The sequence below is a fragment of the Polypterus senegalus genome, chromosome 7 (genome assembly GCF_016835505.1).
Source record: "Polypterus senegalus isolate Bchr_013 chromosome 7, ASM1683550v1, whole genome shotgun sequence".
In the NCBI taxonomy this organism is placed as follows: domain Eukaryota; kingdom Metazoa; phylum Chordata; class Cladistia; order Polypteriformes; family Polypteridae; genus Polypterus; species Polypterus senegalus.
Window position 1 is genome coordinate 107,998,038 of NC_053160.1, and position 21,651 is coordinate 108,019,688.

The 21,651-nt window shown below is 37.6% G+C and overlaps 1 protein-coding gene across 1 annotated transcript in view; it reads left to right on the forward strand.

The window, feature by feature from the left end:
* Nucleotides 1-21,438, forward strand: part of LOC120532052 (protein unc-13 homolog B-like) — an 812,076-nt gene extending 790,638 nt beyond the window's left edge. Inside the window, exon 41 of the mRNA XM_039757963.1 lies at nt 19,461-21,438. Within this exon, the coding sequence (XP_039613897.1) occupies nt 19,461-19,746 (286 nt within the window). The 3' untranslated portion in view covers nt 19,747-21,438. The remainder of the gene's footprint in view (nt 1-19,460) is intronic.
* The last annotated feature ends 213 nt before the right edge of the window (nt 21,439-21,651 follow it).

The window sequence follows — 21,651 nt, forward strand, 5'->3', positions numbered from 1 at the left end:
CACTTGAAGACATTGAGTTCTATACAGTCAACCCTTGACATACGACCGGCCTGACATGCGAACAACTTGATTTACGACCAAAATTTTTGTTTTGATTTACGACCAACATCTTGCGTTATGACCCGAATGCGTGTATTCGCTTTTGTGATTGTAAACAAACAGCCGAGAGCGTTCTTAAGGGTCAGTCGGAGCCCAGATACATGTGTTTGTGGATGTGATTTCGGTCAGTGCAGTGATTTATCTACAGTGGTGTGAAAAACTATTTGCCCCCTTCCTGATTTCTTATTCTTTTGCATGTTTGTCACACAAAATGTTTCTGATCATCAAACACATTTAACCATTAGTCAAATATAACACAAGTAAACACAAAATGCAGTTTTTAAATGATGGTTTTTATTAGGGAGAAAAAAAATCCAAACCTACATGGCCCTGTGTGAAAAAGTAATTGCCCCCTTGTTAAAAAATAGCCTAACTGTGGTGTATCACACCTGAGTTCAATTTCCGTAGCCACCCCAGGCCTGATTACTGCCACACCTGTTTCAATCAAGAAATCACTTAAATAGGAGCTGCCTGACACAGAGAAGTAGACCAAAAGCACCTCAAAAGCTAGATATCATGCCAAGATCCAAAGAAATTCAGGAACAAATGAGAACAGAAGTAATTGAGATCTATCAGTCTGGTAAAGGTTATAAAGCCATTTCTAAAGCTTTGGGACTCCAGCGAACCACAGTGAGAGCCATTATCCACAAATGGCAAAAACATGGAACAGTGGTGAACCTTCCCAGGAGTGGCCGGCCGACCAAAATTACCCCAAGAGCGCAGAGACGACTCATCCGAGAGGTCACAAAAGACCCCAGGACAACGTCTAAAGAACTGCAGGCCTCACTTGCCTCAATTAAGGTCAGTGTTCACGACTCCACCATAAGAAAGAGACTGGGCAAAAACGGCCTGCATGGCAGATTTCCAAGACGCAAACCACTGTTAAGCAAAAGAACATTAGGGCCCGTCTCAATTTTGCTAAGAAACATCTCAATGATTGCCAAGACTTTTGGGAAAATACCTTGTGGACTGATGAGACAAAAGTTGAACTTTTTGGAAGACAAATGTCCCGTTACATCTGGCGTAAAAGGAACACAGCATTTCAGAAAAGAACATCATACCAACAGTAAAATACAGTATGGTGGTGGTAGTGTGATGGTCTGGGGTTGTTTTGCTGCTTCAGGACCTGGAAGGCTTGCTGTGATAGATGGAACCATGAATTCTACTGTCTACCAAAAAAGGAGAATGTCCGGCCATCTGTTCATCAACTCAAGCAATGATCCAAAACACACCAGCAAATCCACCTCTGAATGGCTGAAGAAAAACAAAATGAAGACTTTGGAGAGGCCTAGTCAAAGTCCTGACCTGAATCCAATTGAGATGCTATGGCATGACCTTAAAAAAGCGGTTCATGCTAGAAAACCCTCAAATAAAGCTGAATTACAACAATTCTGCAAAGAAGAGTGGGCAAAAATTCCTCCAGAACGCTGTAAAAGACTCATTGCAAGTTATCGCAAACGCTTGATTGCAGTTATTGCTGCTAAGGGTGGCCCAACCAGTTATTAGGTTCAGGGGGCAATTACTTTTTCACACAGGGCCATGTAGGTTTGGATTTTTTCTCCCTAAATAATAAAAACCATCATTTAAAAACTGCATTTTGTGTTTACTTGTGTTGTATTTGACTAATGGTTAAATGTGTTTGATGATCAGAAACATTTTGTGTGACAAACATGCAAAAGAATAAGAAATCAGGAAGGGGGCAAATAGTTTTTCACACCACTGTATCTCTATCTATATCTATACATATATATACACATACATATCTTCATATCTATATACAAATATACATATCTATATACATATCTACATATACACATATACAGTATATACATACCTATCTACATCATATATACACACATATACATACATACACACACACAAATTATATATGTGTGTGTGTGTGTATGTATGTATGTATGTATGTATGTATGCGTGTGTGTGTGTGTATATATATATATATAATGTAGATAGGTGTGTGTGTGTGTGTATATATATATTTACACATACATACAAACATACACACAGGTATATATATGTGTATATATATGTATGTGTCTATATGTGTGTGTATAGTTTTGGTCACTGAGTGCTAGGGAAAAATAATAAAATATAGTCTATAAGTTATTAAACAGTAAAACATTAACGTTTTAAGAAGTACAGGTACATTGAGCACTACTGGAGTGGTTGCGGGTAAACTGCATTTTAAAGTAGTACTAACAGTACTAACAGCAGCTGAAATGTATATGGATCATCTCTCGGTAGTAGATCCCTTTTGAAAGGCGCTACATGATGGCAGTGGTATAGAAATGACATTTTCTATGTGAACGTTCAAATTTCTGCCTCTGGTAATGTGCCTTACTGGCATTACCAGCAATTAAAGAAAATTAGTTTTGTGTCCTCTGCAGTGTTAAGAGAGAAAGGCTTTGGTTTGGGATAAAAGGAAAAAAGGTGTAAAAAAAGGAAAGTTGCCTTTTTCTTTTATATAGTATAGAGATGTGTTTGCTGACGATATGATCGCCTTTTGGGGACAGTCGCGGTGGGTCTTGTGTAGACTGGTGAGACGTCCCTGCCATTAATCGGCTGTGATGGCACTGTCAGTCCTCCACTCCTGTGCGTGTCTTCATAATCCGAGCTGACAACCTCATAATCGTATACGTGCAAAAGAAAGTTCGAATCGCCTTAATATTACTTTGCCGCGGTGTAGAAAAGGGGTCCCGTATTTGTACTTGTCTGGGCTATAGCTCAGGGGGAGGATGAAAAAAATCAAAAGTGCTCACTTTGACTTAAGGCAGAAGCACAGTCAGCGTCTCAAAGGCCGGCACGGCTATGCGCGCGTGCCGGCTGCTCGACTTTTGCTGGGCAGGAGACCCCAGTTTTTGCAGACACGTTCACGATATCAAAAGTGTCAGCGCTCTTTGGAGGTCATTCATATATATAAATATATATATATCAAAATACCCGCGCCTCGCAGCGGAGAAGTAGTGTGTTAAAGAAGTAATGAGAAAGAAAAGGAAACATTTTAATAATAACGTAACATGATTGACATTGTCATGAATGTTGCTGTCATATATATGCCTGCCTAAATAAGTCACCCTCGCTTCGCTCTTACTTTTTTACCGTTCATTTAATCATGGCTAGTGGCGGAAAAATTATTAAATGGAAGGAGGATTACACTGAGTATGGCTTTACCAAAACAATTATTGATGGCGAATTGATTATTCATAAAGCTTGAATTGGTGATCTGTTTTTCTGTGTTAACCTCATATTTTTTCAGACTTCTTCTCAAACCAAGGTGGTGTGAGGGTAAAATGAATCGGAATGTGCTGATCAAAGTAATCGGTGTACCAGGAAATCATGCATTGACAAAAGTTCCCCTTTGCTTGTAATGCAAAGTGTGATTAAATGCATTATTTTTTAACGCGTTATGAAGCACATGCATCGAAGTTTCTCAGCTGTGCTTGTACTAAGAAAAGGAAAGATTTTAAAAATAACGTAACACGATTGTCAATGTAACCTTTTGTAAGTAGTGCCTGGAGGATTCAGTGTGGAGAAACTCTAGAGACAGCGTGTGTATTAAGTTGCTTCGAAAGACGGCGTTAGCCACGGAGCTCAGCTCAGACCGAAATGAGGTGAATGGGAGGGGAGATGATGACGTGACTCCCCCACCCACCTTATGTGTCAATCCCCAACAAACACAGTCTCTCGGAATTTGCATAAGCACACCCCTTCACCTGCAATTTTAACTTAGTTACAAAGTGATCAAAACTCTCGTTTATATCCTGCGTCCTCTCGTTAAACTTGTATCCTGCATTACCCGTGGGCATGAGAAACGCCAGCGGCAGCCTGTCTATGAACTTAATTTAAAGTTTAGGTTTACACCTTGCTTTCTTTCCGAAGTAGCAGCACTCATGAATATGGTAGTATATGTCACTCGCTCGCTTCTTATTGTTTCACTGCCTTCTCAATTATATAATGCATGTTTTCTTCAGCGCTTTTTGGAGGTCTTCCTGGTTTTCTACGCACTGCGTTGACAGTCAGTTCACGTGATTACGTGGAAGGCGTGATGATGTCACACGAAACTCCGCCCCCCCACGGCTTTCAAGCTCAACTCCATTACAGTAAATAGAGAAAAATACCTTCCAGTTATGACCATTATGCATGGTCATAAATGAAAACTACCCAACTTTTGTAAGTAAGCTGTAAGGAATGAGCCTGCCAAATTTCAGCCTTCTACCTACACGGGAAGTTGGAGAATTAGTGATGAGTGAGTGAGTCAGTGAGGGCTTTGCCTTTTATTAGTATAGATTCACTAAGACCATGGCAAGCAAGACGCATAATTGCTAAGGAAAGAAGAGAAGGTAACGAAGGTAAAGAAAGCGATTGTTAAGGGATGTTAGCTAGCGAGCTTCCACTGCACATGATGATGTCATCAGGCTGAGTCAGCACCGGTTTGCTTTGGAGTGTATTATTACAGCAGTTCACAACACGGCCAGCTTTGAACTGAGTGCTCGACTACTGTCATTATTAACTTGAGAAACAGCTATCACAATCGAAATGAAGAAGGAAATTGTGCGGAAATATGAGAGTGGCGTTCATGTCCGATCTCGCTAATATGTACAGCATGTCAAAATCCACCATCTCGACAATTTTACAAAGAAAAGATTTGCATAAGGAGGCTCCTTCTAAACAATAACCACCTTCCGTTTCATTCTCCTCCTCCTCCCTTCCTGCAGCCCACAGATGTCAAATTAAATGGTGATTACAGTATGAAATTGTTGTTTCTGGTAGGCTAGGCACTTTTTATAACTTTTTGGTTAGTACATTAGAAAAATTATTGGTGTTTTGGTAAATTATGCACATTGTACAACCCTCTTTTATTATGTAAAGGTTAAGTAAGTGTTGCTGTGGGAGGTTCGGAGTGCATTATGGGTATTTCCATTATTTCTTATGAGAAAAGTAGTCTTGACTTACAACCAGCTTGAGTTACAACCAGCCCTCGCGAATGAATTGAGTTCGTAAGTCAAGGGTCCACTGTATTTTTGAGAGTCTATCTGACACTAAACTCTGTAATCTGTATTGACACTACACACTTCAGTTGATATTATTAAATGACGGCCAGAAATGAAAATTCAGGTAGTTGCTGAGAATTCATTATTGTTATTGTGGATTGTTATTATTATTGTGTTGTCTAATAAATAGTGTCAACAATATATTGTCATATATCAACTTTTTCATTCATTTTCTTCAAAACTGTACGTATACATCTAAAAATAAATTTATTTCATCTTCATTAGGAGAATACAACAATAATGCTCTCGTGTCAATTAAACCAATTTTTATGTACATATGTCAAATAAAATATTGTCTTCATCTACTGCAGTACCAAACAGTAGTAGTTGTTCAGTTGTGTGGAGCTCATTATTATTCAGATTAGAAGGCTCAATGGTATTGCAACTGTCTCTTAGTAAAAACACCAGAGGTTCGCATCATTGATCCTCCTCTTGTGAAAAGTTTTTTTTTTTCTTTTTCTATTCCTTTATTTAGCGAATCAAGCTATTGAGGAAAGGTTGGGCCGCAGTGGTCGGCCAGGGGGCACGCACCCCTGATTACTGTATATTGAGTATGTAAAGCGTTTCACTGTAAAACTTAGTAAGTTTCATAGTTGAGTGGAGAACCTGGTGTTGTACTGAATTTGTATTGTAAAAAAACTTAACATATACTACTGTCCAGCATGCTTAAGTGTGTCTTTTCATTTCTGATCACAATACGGCACTTCCATCTTAGGACAATTCACTATAAACAGTTTCAGCCAATCAGTGCCTTCCAAACATGCAGCAGGACAAGGTTAACCTCCATTGTTAGCGTGCGGCCCCTTTGTTTCATTTACTTATATTTAGTTGTTATGTAGCAGCTGGAAGACTAAAGACACAATTCATATGCACTGCAGTGTGGGAGGAGGCAGGGTGATGAGGGAATAGGCAACAGTTGTATATAGTTAAAGCACGTTCAATAAACATTCAGTAGTTTTTTGCCTACATTAAGAAAACATCTGATGTGTTTTCTTTCCTCACAGGACACTACAGTTTGACTATTTATTTTTAAGTGCTGTTTGAGCTACTGTTTAGTACAACAGGTGGCTTACTTAGTTCTTAAATCGATAGTGAAATGCACACACAAGCCTGCTAAATTATTTATTGAAATGCCTACATTTACAATGTCCATTTTAGGAAGTCGTACTTTTTACTTGTTTCTGTTATTATGAATAATAATTTCTCAGTGTCACATATTATTCGTTACACTCACAAGTCCCACTTCATTGAGATTCTGTTTTACAGTCTGTATATGCAAACATTTTAAATGGAGCATTTATTGAACTGACTATAGCTGACTTGTTATCTTCTTGAAATTATTTATATGATATTGACAACTAATCATAAGTTTAAAATCAAGGAGGCTATGAGTTTGTATGGACTGTGCTGTTTCTTTTATTTTGTGAGCATTGTGTTAGTAGAGAGTGCATGATGTTAACAATGCATTCTGTTCTAAATGACAGCACACACGATTTTTGATATTTAGTAAACGCCAAAGTGTCTCAGGTTTCTTCATTAATATATTTGGACAGTGTATTTTAATCATAATTATTATAAACATATTACCCATATTCATTTCTTATGTAGATATGTTACGTTTGGTGAGAATAAATGAAAAAGTAACAACACATATAATAGTTATGTTGCATTGTTTATAATTAACAAACTCATTGTTTATCTGAAATGTTCTACTTTGTATTTTTACCTTTGGCAATAGAATTCTTCAGTATACAGTCGATATATTCTACTTCTGAAGGTGTACATTGTCAGTATTCTCCATTGCATTTGCCTCGAGTGTAATTCGTGCCAGTGTAACTGAGGGGCGGCAGATGAGCTCACGTAATGGGAGACAAGGCACTTCCTCACCCTGATGCCCAGGCTCTTCTCATAAATATTCCTATCTTGTGCTTTTTCTCATTCCTGCCAGCTTACTATTATTATTATTGAACACGTATGTAGAGGAAATGTTTGTCTTATTGTATGTGTATGAAAGGAAGGATGGTAAAGCCTTGAATGAAGCTCAGTATTGATGCTTTGGGTAACAAGACAGGTAAGGAGCAGGGACTGTTAAACGTGTCAGTGACTGCAGATGATTGTGTAACTGGAAGATGGCTTAAGAATACAGAAACAACAAAAGCTTAGTCTTTCAAGAATTTACTCTGTTGTGCTGCAGTTCAGAAGACTACTTATTTACCCCGCACTACATCCTTTGGCAATATGCATTCACAAGGAAAGGATGTTGTTGACAAAGTCAGGTGCTTTTTTGAAAGTTTGGCTCCAGGTGTGCTTATCCAGTTGTTCATTCTTGTCAGTACTTTAGTGATCTTGAAGTCCACCTCTGTATGAATTTGAAAAGTTTCTTTACAACTTTTTTTGTCTCATTAACACAGAAATCCCAAGGCTTTCCGTAAATTGCAGAAGGCACTGTCAATTGCAATGATTCTGTTTTAAAGACAGTTGTGATTAGTTATACAGCACATGCTTTTACTCACATTGCGTTTTGGAAATCAATAATACATATCAGCTACAGATCTGGGAATCACTGAATACTAAAATTGTTTAATGAGGAGTGTCTTGTGCATATACTGGTATAATGACCACATCGGCTTTAGTGAAGCGTTTCGTAGCCTCTCTGATATGATCGATATGAGGAAGAATAGATTCTGAATTGTTGTAATATGTGCTGCCTTACACAAAATATGCTAACTAATTTATTGGGAGATTCTAGGTGGCCACGATTCCACAACAAGGAACGAGGTGCCCCATGTGAATCATTCATAATGTCTCCTCAACATATTTGTAAACATACAGACAAGTAATACATAACTGTTTTTTAAAAAAATTTCTTTTTTAACTTTGGGCAATGACCATACACCAGACCCAAATAGGATTTGAACTCACGTCAGCACACCTTACAGATGCAGCAAGGCCAACTGTCTTTACACTTTGAGCCAAAGAAATTCAGCAGGTGAGGGGCTGACCAAATCGGCTGCTGACTGCGCAGATACAGTATCAATGACGTCATGACGCTAGCGTGCCTTAAAATCACATGATTGGGCGCAATTAAAACAAGCCTTGAAGCTGCTTGAAGCATTTCGTCAGTATTGAGCAGCCCATCACTATTGAGACCTATACTCCTTTACACAGGGAGTGGCAGCAATGCATCAGTGCTCATCCTCTGTAGCTGTCTGTGGCCCTCTGATTCTCCAGCCAAATCATTACACTGATTTTTTTTTTTTTTTTATAAAATTCAAATAGGCATGAGAGCAAATAAAGTGAATAAAGGACGGAATTTACTTTCATGAGAGTACAGTAATCCCTCTTTGATCGCGGGGGTTGCATTCCAGACACCCCCGCGATAGGTGAAAATCCGCGAAGTAGAAACCATATGTTTTTTATGGTTATTTTTATATATTTTAAGCCCTTATAAACTCTCCCACAGTGTTTATAAATATTCCCCGCACTGTTATACAGCATAAACCCTTTGTATTCTCTTAGATATTAGGTAAGATTTATTGAAATTATGTATGTAAACACACTGTTTATATACAGTAAAACCTAAATATTATTTTAAAGATATTGAGTGTCTCCGATATCACATATGTTACAGCCATTACGATAGACAAGCCACTAGCAATAAATACGTACAATGCAAGAAAAATTGTATACAGTAAATGTGTGTACAGTGACACTAAACGTACGTACATGTACTGAGTACTGTAAGTAGAAAATTAATTATGGTTACTCACCAACAATGACACGATGACTTGTCCAATAACGATAAGTTTAGTTTTACTGCACAACAAAGGAGAGTGTTACAGCTCTTCTAAAGGAGCCTCTTCAGGCGACTGTGTAGCACCGCCGTTGTTCTTCTTCCGGCAGTCTTCAATCCAAATCCCTAAAGCAGATTCCATCCAGACTACTGCCTTATTACATCCACTTACAACTCGTTTTGCACCCTGTTTAAAAGGACACTTCGGCCGTAGATCTTATATTCCTTTCCTACTTTTTAAATAAAAAGAATCGTAGCCTCATTGATGCCTTAATGGCGTCCTACAGCGGTGTAGCTTTTCCCTTCCTTCAACATATCCAAAACGTTTACCTTTTCGGCAATCGTTAACATCTTCCATTGGCGCTTGGGCACGGCCTCTAAAGCAAAAGCAGGAGCAGATCGTTTTGGAGCCATAATGAAGGGCTTGACTATGCACAAAGATAAACACAAAAGAGCACAAAAGTTAACTCTTTAAACAGCGAAACACGTTGATGCTGAATGAGCGAGACAAGACAAAGCATCGCTTACTTTGACAAAATATGATTTCTGATGTCATGTATGTCAGTGCAAATGACACATTTACTTTAAGGTCCCTTTGCAATGCCAGTAGAGATAACCTTGTCCAATTAGAAGTGACATCAACTGTCACAGCAGTGCAGTGGCAAGAGAAAAGATTGAGGAAGACACAGTAAAACCAATTACACAGAATGCCTCAATATTACCAAGCAATATAGATAGCCTAACCTGTGTCTCTATTAAGTGCATTCTGTGCTAAAATGTCTCCAGTCTTGATTAATATGGTGAGACAGATAATGCATCTTTTCATTTTTGTATTAAAGATCATTACAGATGTTGATCACCATATAACATAAGGCTGTACTAAAGTAATTTTAAGTTATCCTGGGTATTGTATGAAGGTCTGAATCTTGTAATTATAAATTATACTCAGGAGTATGAGCATTAATAATAAGTCATTTAAGATTAGAGTCAAGCAGTTTACAAATTTTACAAACTGCACTAAATAGTTTGAATTTTTCTAAATTGGAAAAAAGGTTTTAGAGAGTACTAGCTAAAATACCCAGCATTGCCCGGGAGGAAAATAAAGTGTTTTTTTAATTGAAAAAAAACATAATAAAAAAAACACAACTTTAAAAATAAAAATAAATCAACAAACAATAAACCTGGGTTCGCTCCCCGGGTCATCCCTGTATGGAGTTTGCATGTTCTCCCCGTGTCTGCGTGGGTTTTCTGCAGTGGGCTGGCGCCCTGCCTGTGGTTTGTTTCCTGCCTTGTGCCCTGTGTTGGCTGGGACTGCCTCCAGCAGACCCCTGTGACCCTGTAGTTAGGATATTGCAGGTTGGATATTGGATGGATGGATAAAGACTCACTAATGTGCTTGTCTTGCGCTGTTGTATGTATGTTATCATCCAGTTGACACTCGGAACCGGCAAACTGTATTTAATTTGTAAAGCAACAGAGACGTGGTGGTGCTCAAACATAAAGAATGCTGGCAGTCACCGCCAGTTCCATCTCGTGTTTTTTTAATTGTTTGAGAAAGGCATAATTAAAAAATCACAATGTTTAAAATAAATTTAAAAAACAAAGACTCACTAATGTCCTTGTCTTGCAGTCTTGTATGTACAGTATGTTATCATCTAGTTGATGCACGGAACTGGCCAACTCTATTTAATTTGAAAAGCAACAGAGTCGCGGTGCTGCTCAAAAATAAAGAATGCTGGCAGTAGCCTGTGTCAGGGATGCCAGGGGCAACGACCCGGCCGGGACGCCATGAGGGACCGGAAAAGGGTCTACGCCCACACTGGATCACATGGGGGCCGCCATCCTGGTTGCTTTGGGGGCCACGGGTAGAGGGCTTGGAAGCCCAACCCTGTAGGGACCCGTGGTCACCGCCAGGGGGCGCCCCAATACCTTGGGGACCCTGGACCTTAGCACTTCCGCCACACCAGGAAGTGCCGGGGGGAAGAGAAGAAGGGACACCCGGAGAGCTTCCGGGAGAACAGCCGGCACTTCCACCACACTGGGGCGTGTCCAGGGAGGAGTGCCGGGAAACACCTGGAGCTCATCCGGGGTGAAATAAAAGGGGCCATCTCCCTTAATTCGGGGCTGGAGTCGGGTGGAAGCAGGACAAAGCAGGAGAGAGAGTGGAGGCAGCCCGAAGAGGAAGGCATTGTGTGGCCAGGTCTGTGTTTGGGGTTTGTGTGCACTTGATTATTGTAAATAGTACTTTGTAAATAAATGTGTGGTGGTGGATTACAACAAGTCTGCCTGTCAGTGTCCAGGCCGCGTCCACACCTGGTACATACTAACTGTGTAAGCCGATCCTAAAAATTATTTAAATTGTCAGAACTACTCTGGGCATCTCTCTGCTAGTAGGATTCATGTTGCCCAAGTGCTTGCATCTTATGTGGATTAGCAGCTAAGTGACTGTCTTTCTTAGGAGGTTTCCTTTTGCCAGTGTACTGGCCTTGCTTGCATATCCTCGTAGAGTCACCCCAACTCTACATCTCACTTCTGGGCCAGACAGACACACACACTTCCACATGTAGAGCTGTATTAATTTCAAAAGTAACAGGGGCGCGGTAGGGTAAATAATATATCTTTATTTGGAACACTGCATTTCATGTGTGCCATGTCTACAAAGATCTTTGTAAGTGTAGGATGACAGGAAATGCAAGAAATGTTGAACGCATACCTGAAAGACAAACTTTTTTCATGTTTTAGTAGAAAGTGACTTTAGCTGCAGGTTTTAGTACTAAAACTTGAAAAATGTTTGTCTTTTAGGTATGTGTTCAACATTTCTGTCATGCTACACTTACATAGATTTTGTAGACACGGAACACACATGAAATACATGTTTTCCAAATAACGATATATTATTTACAGCTCCCGGTACCTCACTCCCTGATAAACAAGGCTTGAGCTGAGAGAACATTTTGACATTTCTGCGGCGGTGGGAGCATAGGGAAGTAGGCTTCTTGCAGATTGTGCTTATTGACACATTTACAACACAAAAGTTGCTGATGGAGAGATGCAAACAGATTTAAGGTGGGCCAGGTTTATGAGTTTTTTTGTAGGCTTTGCTAATTCTAGTGTTAAAATGCATAAATTATATTACTAAAAATACGCTGACTCAGTCACTTGCATATAGTTTGACTTAGAAGAGTAAATCTTAGAGCTGAAATAATTCAGGGCTCCCTGATCCAAGGCTCTATGGATAGAGGATAGGTTTTTTCATCTACTCGGAACCTTTGTAATCAGATGAAGTAAGACCAAAGTGTTGGCAAAGCTGCAGTTTAATCATTTATTTGAGTGCTTACTCTGGATTGTAAGTGAGGAGGGGTGCTGCTGGCTTAATATGTTTTGGTTACGTCTGCTTTATTTGCCACTGATAGACTAACAATCTGTGGCAATGTCCACATTGTCTTACAGCTATGAGGATGGAGTTTAACTTTTTAGTTTAAGTAAATGGATATGATGGCATGATTAAATTATTTAAAATTTAAATTATGAAGGGAGTTAGTATGCACAGGAATTAGTATTGTGGTTGCTGAATTTTCTGTCATTATTATGTATTAAATGTCTTGTTTTGAAAACTAAAACACACCTTCCCATTTTTTGTGATTAAATTTGCATTAACATGATCAAAGAATAAACCTCATGTAACAATAATAAATCATATAATTAAGAAAAAAAAAACCCTAAAATTGAAATTTTCATTACATAAACTCAAGCATCCCCAATAACCGGTTTACTTTGTATTTTTCCTCATCAGGAAAACACTTTTCTCATTCATTAAAAACACAACGTTATATACACACTCTTACAGTTACCAGAAACAATGAGGGTTGGTAGCACAGTTGGCATGCCTTTATGCACATCAGAGTAAACTTACTGATTCTCCACACTGAATAAAGCCAGTTAAAATGACTAAAAAAATCCTGTAATTTTTGGAAAATGTATACAAATATGCAAGCTCCTGAATCTGTTAAAAGTAAATAATTTTTCAGGATATCTTCTACAGCATAATATATTCATTATTTAAAGTTGCCTGAGTTTGTGCTTGCTTTAATAGAAATAGAAAGTATACTCCATCTTTTTATTTTGAGTTTTGAAAATTCCTAGTAACTTAATAAAATCAACTGTCAATCTTTGGAAACTAAGAATATAAAACTTTTATTTTAAATGTATGAAGTAACTATGCACGTGTAAAGCACAGTAGTTAAAACTAAAATCATATTAACTAGCCACAAGAAGATACATTATGGGTTTGTGTAAACCAAAATGTGCTGTTACTATAGTAAGCCAGCAAACATGAAATATACAGAAGATTGCTGATGTAAGTGGGAGAACCAGTTGTGCATTCAAGCAGGACAAGGCATCTACTGATAAGAAGAGCAAGCAGATTGCACAGATTAGACAGACAGGCTGAAAGGCAAGGTAGTTAAATCTTACTACCATCACTGGCTGGACAATAGACATAAAAGAAACTTTTTTTTTTTTCAGTTGCGGGTTGCACAATTTAAAAGGAATTGAATCAGAGAAACATATAGCTGCCACGGAAGAAAGTGCTAAACCTACAAATAAACAAGAACAAACGGGCTGTAGTTGCCACAAAGAGGGAAAACCATAGTACAAAAGCCAGAACAGATCAGAAGAGGAGTGATCTATTCATAGGTTATGTTCAGCAGTTTTCAGCAAAATTAAAGATCCTTCCTCTAAACACAGCATTAAACATGACAAAACTGAGAGAAAATTAATCCAAGAACAAAAAAATGACAGTTTATGGACAATGTCATGTCATTTCTAACATGCTTAATCTAGAACAGGGCCACAGGAGGCACTGAGGTCTATCCCAGATGGCATACGGTGCAAGGCAGGAACAAACCCTGCATAGCCACAAATCCATTGCAGAGTAAACAGACATTATGGCCAATTTGTCATCGCCGATTCACCTAACCTTTATGTCTTTGTACATTGGGAGAAAACTGAAGCACCCAGAGGAAACCCATGTAAACACAGGGAGGACCCTCTTTTCCTATAGGAGGCGCCAGCTCCATGGAGACGCATTTGTTTTGCAGTTGTGGCGTCTTAAGTAACCTGAACCTAAATAGATCTATACTAATAAAAGGCAAAGCCCTCACTCACTCACTGACTAACTCACTGACTCATCACTAATTCTCCAACTTCCCGTGTAGGTAGAAGGCTGAAATTTGGCAGGCTTATTCCTTACAGCTTACTTACAAAAGTTGGGCAGGTTTCATTTCGAAATTCTACGCATAAGGGTCATAACTGGAAGCTATTTTTCCCCATATAATGTAATGGAGTCTTGAGTTGGAGATGGCCGCGGGGGGCGGAGTTTCGTGTGACATCATCACGCCTCCTACGTAAGTACGTAGAGCACAAGGAAGAACTCCAAACAGCGATCAGCACAAAACGCCATTTCACAATTGAGAAGGCAGAAAAACATTATGAAGCAAATGATGCATACAACCATATTCATAAGTACAGCTACTGCGGAAACAAAGCACGGCGTGAACCGTAAGTTTATATTAAATTAAGTTCATAGGCTACCACTAGCGTTTGTAATTTAGTGCCTGCCCATATAAGGCCGTCCATCAGCGGCAATCCAATACAAACACTGCCGGTAAATATTCACGTGTGAAGGACTGTGCTTATGCAGAGGAAGATGAGATGGTCAGGGTGGTGTTTGGCACAAACTCATTGAAACTGCGAGAGAAAGTTTTAAGTGCGGGTCTTAGATGACATTACACGAGATGGCACCAGTACAGCTGGGAACCTTCGATGCAAGAACACCAAGCGGCTCACGTGAACTGACGCAGTGCACAGACAAAAGCAACAGTTCCAAAGAGTGCTGAACAAAACCGAATTACACAATTGAGAAGGCAGCAAAAAATATGAAGCGTCTTATACATAGAATCATATTCATAAGTGCAGCTACTGCGGAAACAAAGCACACGGTGGAAAAAGTGAATGTCCTGCTAAAGGAAGACAGTGTAAAAAAAACCCGTGCATGCAGTTTGTCACATCACAGATAAAAGGAAGGCGAGCTGTTTATTGATGCAGTAAGGAACTAATCGATGAATGAAACCTCTTATCTTTACAGCGATTGACAAACACCGAATGTAACTTGAACACATCCTACAAATACGAGCCTGATTGAAAGAAATAATGATAATCAAATCCTTGATGACAGCAACATTCAATAACACTCACAAAACAATTACTGTATATTGACAATCATGTTACGTTATTTTTAAAATGTTCCCTTTTCTTTTCATAACTTCTACTTCTCCACTGCGATACGGGTATATATATAAATGTATATATATACCCGATCTACAATACATACTTTAGCATAGACAAGCCACACGCTGTGGCTAATTGTAGAGTCTTAAGCCTCTAACGCCGACATTGAGGTTGATTCCGAGAGGGATGTACTGACTATGTATGCAGCGCTACCGATTCATTTTACCTTCGCATCTCCTTGGTTTGGGGCGTATGAAAAATATTAGGTTAGCAGAATCATGTTACGTTATTTTTAAAATTTTCCCTTTCTTAGCACAAGCACAGCTGAGAAGCTTGATGCATGTACTCCATAAGCGTTAAAAATAACGCATTTAATCACACTTTCAATTCCAAGCAAGCGGGAACTTTTGTCAATGCATGATTTCCTGGTACATCCATTACACTGATGCACACATCACAGCTACAAAAATGTTAGAGTCGGAATAAAGCGCGTTCCTACGACTGATCATTTCGACTTCCGGCGAAGCCTTGATAAAAGCATGGTTTTGTGCACACTGAAAAGCAAGCAAAATTAGATGCATTACAGAAAGCGGACTTTGTGGCTCTTACTGGGGATCATTGGACTTCCGTGACCGTTAGTAATTCTAAATACATCTAATTACAAAATGTTCAATGATCACACTGTTTTAGCCTAATGTACAAAATAATTTTGGCTAATGTTACTCAGAGTTTAAAGAGTAAGCTGGTCAAATTACCTTTTATGTTTCTGACTTATTTTTTAAGAAGAAAAACTGCACTTTATGGTGAAATTTTGGTTATTATTATTTAAAGACAATACTATTCTGAAAATGTACTTAAAGTACTTAAACTACCACTTTATTTTTAAGTCTGCCCAATTTTAACCAGGGATGATATTTTTGTTTCTGTTTTGAATTCAAATGCAGTTTAAAGGCTTTTTTTCAGAAATTAAAACAGCTTCAGTTTACAATATTCATGTCCATGTCTATTATTTGATTCTGTAAGCCCACTAAAACCGTTTTAAATAAAAAAAAAATTTGCGATTTGGGGCAAATTTACGTGTCGATTACATACGATTAATCAAGATTAATTCTTACACAGCCTCTAATTAATTGGATTAATTTTTTAATCGAGTCCCACCTATATATATATATATGTAGATATATATATGTAGATTTGTATATATATGTGTATATATATATATGTATGTGTGTATATGTGTATATATATATAACTGTATATATATATGTGTATAGATGTGTGTATATATATATTTATATATATGTTTATATGTATATATATGTTTATATATGTGTCTGTGTGTGTGTATATATATATATATATATGCCAGCAACACTCATATCAATGACAAAACAATTACATTAACAATCATCTTACGTTATTTTTAAAATGTTTGCGTTTCTTTTTCATAACTTCTTTAACACACTACTTCTCCGCTGCGAAGCGCGGGTATTCTGCTAGTATATTATAAAGAGGCGACATCCCTCCCTTAGTGACACAGTGGTAAGAAGTCACATAAGGGAAAATAAAGGGACATAACAGACAAGAAAGCCATGACAAGCCCTTGTGTAGAGTCTACCATTTTTGTCACTGTGTTGGAAGGATTTTCTGGATCGGATAACTGTATCTCCCATCCGTCCGTCAGCTTCAAAGGGCAATGTTCCAAGGTTTTATACCCTTTCTTCATGTACAGGCTCCCGCTTAGGTAAATCCTGCCATTCCAAACAAGGAAAAGAAGATCCAATATCATGCTGACAATGGCAATTTTTGTAGTTGTTCCTTTCTTGACTTCTAATGCTTGCCTATAAGTTCTAAATGATGAGCCCCTGTGTGCTAAATCTGGCCTTGTGTTAGCTGTACATGTGAGTGGATTTATAAAATATTTTTTGTACAGAGCACAGTGACATATTAAACTTATGTACTTACCCGGACATAAACCCTTGTCTCCTTAGTGTAAGGCAGCAGCAGCAGTTCATAGACAATGTTTATTTTTAACTAAAGTAAACCATTTGAAATGGAGAATTCTTATATGCAAAAAACACCCCTACAGGGTCTAACATTATACTGTCCTAGAAGGTAGTGTTTTTCATTTTTAGAAAGCAATGAGTTAGTCACAACAATTCATGTTTGTTAAATGTGCCCACTAATTCTTTCAGTGTTTCTGAACTACAGTATAGTATGGGACATAGCCTTTAATTAAACAAGGTATACTTACTAGGCATGAGACAATAATACAATTCACATGCAATATGTATTGCTATACAGGCTGCATGATACAGTGCATTCACTGAGATAATAGCCATTAAGATTAGCTTTCAAACAATAAAATCTAAAATAGGCATTAAAAAATAGAAATATATAACATAAAACTGAATGCAAACTGTATTATGGCTGTATTGCTCCTCCTGCACACTTCCCTAAATGCCTTGTCTGTTTCAAACTCCATCCTACAAGCTAAAAGGCGCCTGCTGTTTTAACTAAATATACACAGTGCAAACTCAAAAGACTGCAGAAATTAGCAGATTGCAGAAATTAAAAATTTAGGTATAATCAGTATATATAGGTATGCATAGGCGCCATCCTATCATAAACATTGGAAGGAGAGGGGCAAAAATTATACCAGAAGCTTCACTATAGATAACTATTCAGCAGCAACAAAAACAATAATATTAACAACCCCCTTAAGGTTTAACACCTTGTCATGGTAGGGGGATCTGTGATTCCAAGAGCGATGCCAGCAGGAGCTTTATGCTGCGGTTAGGGCTATAATGCTAGTAAGGTCAAGTGGAAAGAGCCATGCTAAAGGTAGACGAATACCAGCTCTGGCAGAGATATGAAATATTAACAAAAAATTGTTAAGAAAAATAGTATTCCTACTGGCACGGTCATCACACCTGAGAATCAATAAACTCCATCTGAAAACACTTGTCACATTTAGCTTCAATGTTCACAAAAACTCTTTGCTATATTTCTGGTCATCTCCATGTTTGCTACAAAGAAGCTCCACAACCAAAAGAAAAATGCTAATTGTGGATGTAAAGGATTACAGGATGTTTTTTATGCCCAGGGTTAATTAATATGGAACTTATATAAAACTTCCACATTCACACAAAATGTTTTAAACAATGTTCAGTTTACAAATGTGTTGAGAAAATAATAATTTAATGGGCACCGTATACCTAATGATTACATTTATTTATGCAGTCATAAAATTGGTATTCAAGTAATACTTTAAACCCCAGTGATTCAAATCTCAGTTACTGTTTGACAGCCGTATAAATGGGCTTATGTCTCAAGAAACTTTCAACAGTTAATTTTACATGATATTCCAATGTGGGTTGTGTAGTTTAGCATTCTCTGTCTTCCTATGGAGGTTGCTGAGGTACTTGAAATCATTTTCCACAGTTAAACGAAGATTGAAGGAACATAAATCGAGTCAAGGGCTTTTCTTGTTAAGTATATGCATTGACACATTTTTGTATATAGTTGAACAATTTCAGCTTTAAATTAAATTAACGTCGATTAAAATGATGTAATAACTTGCAGTATATTGCAAAAGGTAATCAAAATACTTAGAATTTTAACACAAACAAAAATGTTGCAGAATTGTCATATTGTAATCCAATCATTGTAGTACTATTGTATCTTGAAGTCCCTAACAATTCCCTCCCAATTTAAATTTAGGTAGACTAAATTAATTTGGGAAATTTACCAATGAAATTAAAATTTTAGTGATAGAAAGTACTAAGGAGTCTGTTAATATAATTCTAAATGAGCCAAATTACTTTTAACATTGAGAAAAACACTCTTGAGGACAGAACTTCCAGAATGAGGAAGAACAACATTGGAGTAATGCTTAAAGGTATCTGCAGAAATAAATTCTGTCTGTTTTTTTTAAAGCTAAATATCAAAATACTTGCTCAAACAAACCTAAAGAAAATATCAAGTATTTATTACAAACTGTAGTTAAGTTATTAAACTGTTAAAAATAATAAGGCTATATAAGATTCTGGAGTAGCTTAATTAAATGGTTGGTTTAGAAGGCTAAATGAATTATATGCACCCCTTATTTGTAAATATGTACGTAATTACTCCGTAAATTATCAAAAAAGCTATAAACTTAAAATACAATTGAATTATTTACTGTATACTTTTATTTTTTGCTCATCTAGCATCCTAGGTAATGAAGATGGACCGGACTGTTACGAGCTACAGGTCTGTGTGAAGGACTACTGCTTTGCCAGGGAAGACCACGTGCTTGGAATGTCAGTGATGCAGCTACGGGATATTGCAGACAAGGGCAGCTGTGCATATTGGTGCCCACTGGGGCGTCGAATCAATATGGATGAGACTGGAATGACAATTCTACGGATTTTGTCACAGCGCACTAATGATGAGGTGGCTCGGGAGTTTGTCAAGCTCAAATCAGAGTCACGTTCAAATGAGGAAGGAAGCTGAGACTGCAAGTATTCCTCCAGATCCCATAAAATTTTTATGACTCTCTTTCTTTTACAGGCATAGCAGTTTGACTTGCCTTAGATCTGGTCAAGGTGCCTTGCATATTTTCTTTGGTTTTGGACTTGTATTGTCTCCTCTCCCAAATACAAATAAGCAGACATTCACCCGTGGTCAGTTTTGTTGAAGGGTCTCTGATCTACCTCTATCTGCACTTGGTGACAGGTGTTTTATTTACATTTGGTTGAAAAGCAGTTTTGCCTTGTAATTAAACAGACCTTTAACGTCACTGGTATCCAGACTATCTGCAGGATTCCAGAGTTGTCCCAGAGATTATAACAAGTGTCCATAGTGGATAAAAACAGGTGCCATGTTACCTTTACAAAGCTGGCTTGGAACCTTAGGCTGGTATTGATATTGTGATGTCACTATTTATGTGCCAATGCCTTAGAGCAGAAATCTTAGATATCTGAAGATAACATTGCCAAGTAGGTGGACCTCTGAGTATACAAACCTATGGTTCATTTGTTACAAAAGTATTGTTGCTATCTTCTTTTCTTAAGCTGTCTTTTAATTTTTCAGACTATAGTCACCAGACACAAAATGCTACTGTCCCAAACAAATTCTGAATGTCTTCTTCAATCAGATATTTGTGATCCATTATAATATATCAAATAAAAAAACCTCTGGAAGTGTTGCCAAGTAGAAATGTAGTCATTTCCATTTCTATGGTAGATATCAACGTAACTAATTCTAATTAACTTATTTTTGTTGTGCTCCCTCTTGGTTTCTGGGAATGTTTCTGAAAGGTACTGATGTCTTTGATTTCACAGGCATTGATGTGGTTACAATGTGCCACATGTTTAAAACCATTCAGAACAGACAGTTCTGACTTACAGACCAGTTATTAACTAAAATACTTAATCATGACTAGAATTCTGTGATGACTTTGAATTTTTTTTTCCAAAAGCCATTGATTTTGTATCATTTTAACTTCAATGCTAGTGTGCCAAATGTTGACAGTAATTTTATGTTTTTCCACTCACAATGTATGGTTTGGTGTGAGGTAATTGCAATTGTCTATTGCAAGATGATGATGGTTAGTACAACTGTCAAAGATGGTTCTATATAAGGCAGCATGTCAGAAACACAGTAAGAGTTTACTAGTTATTATCTCCCCCAGCTAATGCTGAATGTAGATTGCCAGTCTTGTTAAATAGGTCCGAAGATGTTAATTGGATTTTAATGATAAGATGTAGCATACACTCCTGAGTTTTAACTTTCTAGACCTGCAGATGTTTAAGGATCTTTTACTGGACTAATAATTTAAAAAGAGCATTTCTTCTGGTTTACTAACAATGGCAATAATCATGAGAAGCTCAACCATCCTATAATATTCTTCTGTCATCATTGAACAAAATCTTTGATTCTAGCAAAAATGTCAAGACCATAATAAACACAGGAGCCTGTAATACCTCTTCAATTAAGCCTTGTAAATATTTTCTTTTTGGAGTGGGTATTTGCAGAATGGAAAAAATGTCACTTGCAGAAGCTCAGATTTATTGCATTACCTTCTTTTAGAAAATATAGAAAATGGCACAATAGTCACAAGAAAGTGGTATTTGTGTACCCAAATTGTACCTGTGAAGTCCAGCCTGTGCACTCTATTTTAATAAACTTTAAATGGTAAATCAACATTCCCCTGTCTTTAATGTTTGATAATGCATGGAAGGCACTTCATCATTGGTGTTCCATTAACTGCCCTTTGCTTGATAAGTTTGTTGAGCAAAACAACTGAAGCCATAGGCTTATGGCAAATTATGTTTGTCAACTTTATTTTTCTATTTGGTTTAGTTATAATTACTTGTTTCAATATCACACACCTTTTAAACAGTTTTAAACAACTAG